The sequence below is a fragment of the Poecilia formosa genome, unplaced genomic scaffold (genome assembly GCF_000485575.1).
Source record: "Poecilia formosa unplaced genomic scaffold, Poecilia_formosa-5.1.2 Scaffold174, whole genome shotgun sequence".
Lineage (NCBI taxonomy): Eukaryota > Metazoa > Chordata > Actinopteri > Cyprinodontiformes > Poeciliidae > Poecilia > Poecilia formosa.
In genome coordinates, this window is record NW_006800113.1 from 864,076 (window position 1) to 865,717 (window position 1,642).

The 1,642-nt window shown below is 49.5% G+C and overlaps 1 protein-coding gene across 1 annotated transcript in view; it reads left to right on the top strand.

Moving 5' to 3' along the window:
- The window catches only part of retreg2 (reticulophagy regulator family member 2), a 4,552-nt gene extending 3,075 nt beyond the window's left edge, over positions 1-1,477 (top strand). The window contains 2 exon segments of the mRNA XM_007565317.2: positions 391-526; positions 694-1,477. Coding sequence (XP_007565379.1) covers positions 391-526; positions 694-1,406 — 849 coding nt within the window. The 3' untranslated portion in view covers positions 1,407-1,477.
- Positions 1,478-1,642: the final 165 nt, after the last annotated feature.

Consider the following 1,642-nt stretch of genomic DNA (forward strand, 5'->3'; position numbering starts at 1 on the left):
TATATATATATATATATATATATATGACTGTTAAAGGCAGCAGGAGAAAAGTGGAGCTTGGATATATTTTATGCCGAAATCAACTCAGTTGTGAAATTGAGGGCTGCGGTGAGTGTCTTCATTTCGAGTGTTTCAAGTATTACTACATTCCTGCACCTGGGAGGCGTTTGAAGATGTCACGTGTTGTAATTAGTCACAGGATTCTTCCTAGATCTGATTCAGAGCGCTTAGCAGTTGTTTGATCTCCTGGATTAATTTACTTTAAGTCTCAATGATGTTGCAACCCGGCGTCGCCACAGAAGAAGTATTTTCTTTTTTTCCGTCAATAGTTTAAGGCAAAGACGAGAGTCACGTTTAAACTTTCTTTCTTTTGCTCTTGTTTATTGCAAGGTGGATGTGAAAACGACAGCACTGGCAATGGCCATCACAGACTCTGAACTGTCGGATGAAGAAGCGTCCATATTGGAGAGCGGAGGCTTCCCGGTCTCTAGAGCCACCACGCCTCAACTAACTGATTTCTCTGAAGGTAAGTCTGACTCCTTCAGTTGGTTCTGCAATTATTTTAGTAATCAATTAATACATCAATTATTCCGACAATGAATGATGAGATGTTTGTTTCTAAGGAGGAACTAAAAATCAGGTCGGTAGAATTCTATCAAGTAGTGAGAGATTTGTGTCACTTCTCTGATCCAGACCTGGACCAGTAGAGTTTCCATAGCGACCCGGAGGAGGCCTACCTGCGGGATCTTCCCGAGTTCCCCTCTGTGGAGGAGTTCCCCTCCATAGAGCACAGTCTGCTTCACTTCCCCCCACGACCTCAGGGCGATGGCGGCCAGTTGGACAAGGAACCGCTGAGCCCCGCCACGCTGCTCATCCAGCACCTAGCGTCGCCTCTGCACTTTGTGAACACGCATTTCAACGGACACGGACGGCCACCGGGGGATGAGGAGGGCGCCCTGCCGGGAGCGGGGGTAAGGGAAGAGGCAGAGGCGAAGGCGAGTCAGGGCACACAGCGCTCCTTGGAGGCCCTGAGCGAGGAGATAGTGAGCACGGCCATCTCCACCGTCGTGCAGAACACTCTGTCGGCGCTGCTGCGCTCCGGCGAGGACCCCTCCCTGGCCGACTTCCTCCCGACTGAAACCCTACCGGGCGCTCTGGAGTCACCCAGCCAGTCCGCCGACACTAAGGTGGGAGCGCCGGATCCGGACAGAGATCCGGAGGACGGGGCTACGACGACAGAAAGCGCAGCTGGCGAAGAGCACCCGGATGACACTCTAGTAGCAACTGAGGAAGAGGACTTTGAGCTTTTGGACCAAAGCGAACTGGAGCAGGAGGACGAGGGTCTGGACAGAGAGGTGGGGGGAGCAGATCCAGATCCAGACGCACCTCAGCAACCACAGTCATAGCCCCACTGGTCCCCCTTCCATCTGCGTTTGTTTTTATTTGTACATCATATCCATAAAACCCCCTAAATATATATATGTATCTCTCTCTCTATATATATATAGATATATATATAGATGTGTATAAAAAAAAATTCCCTTCTCACCCTCTGAGCTCGGGTCCTCTACCAGAGGCCTGGGAGCTTGAGGGTTCTGCGCAGTATCTTGGCAGTATATATATATATATATATATATATATA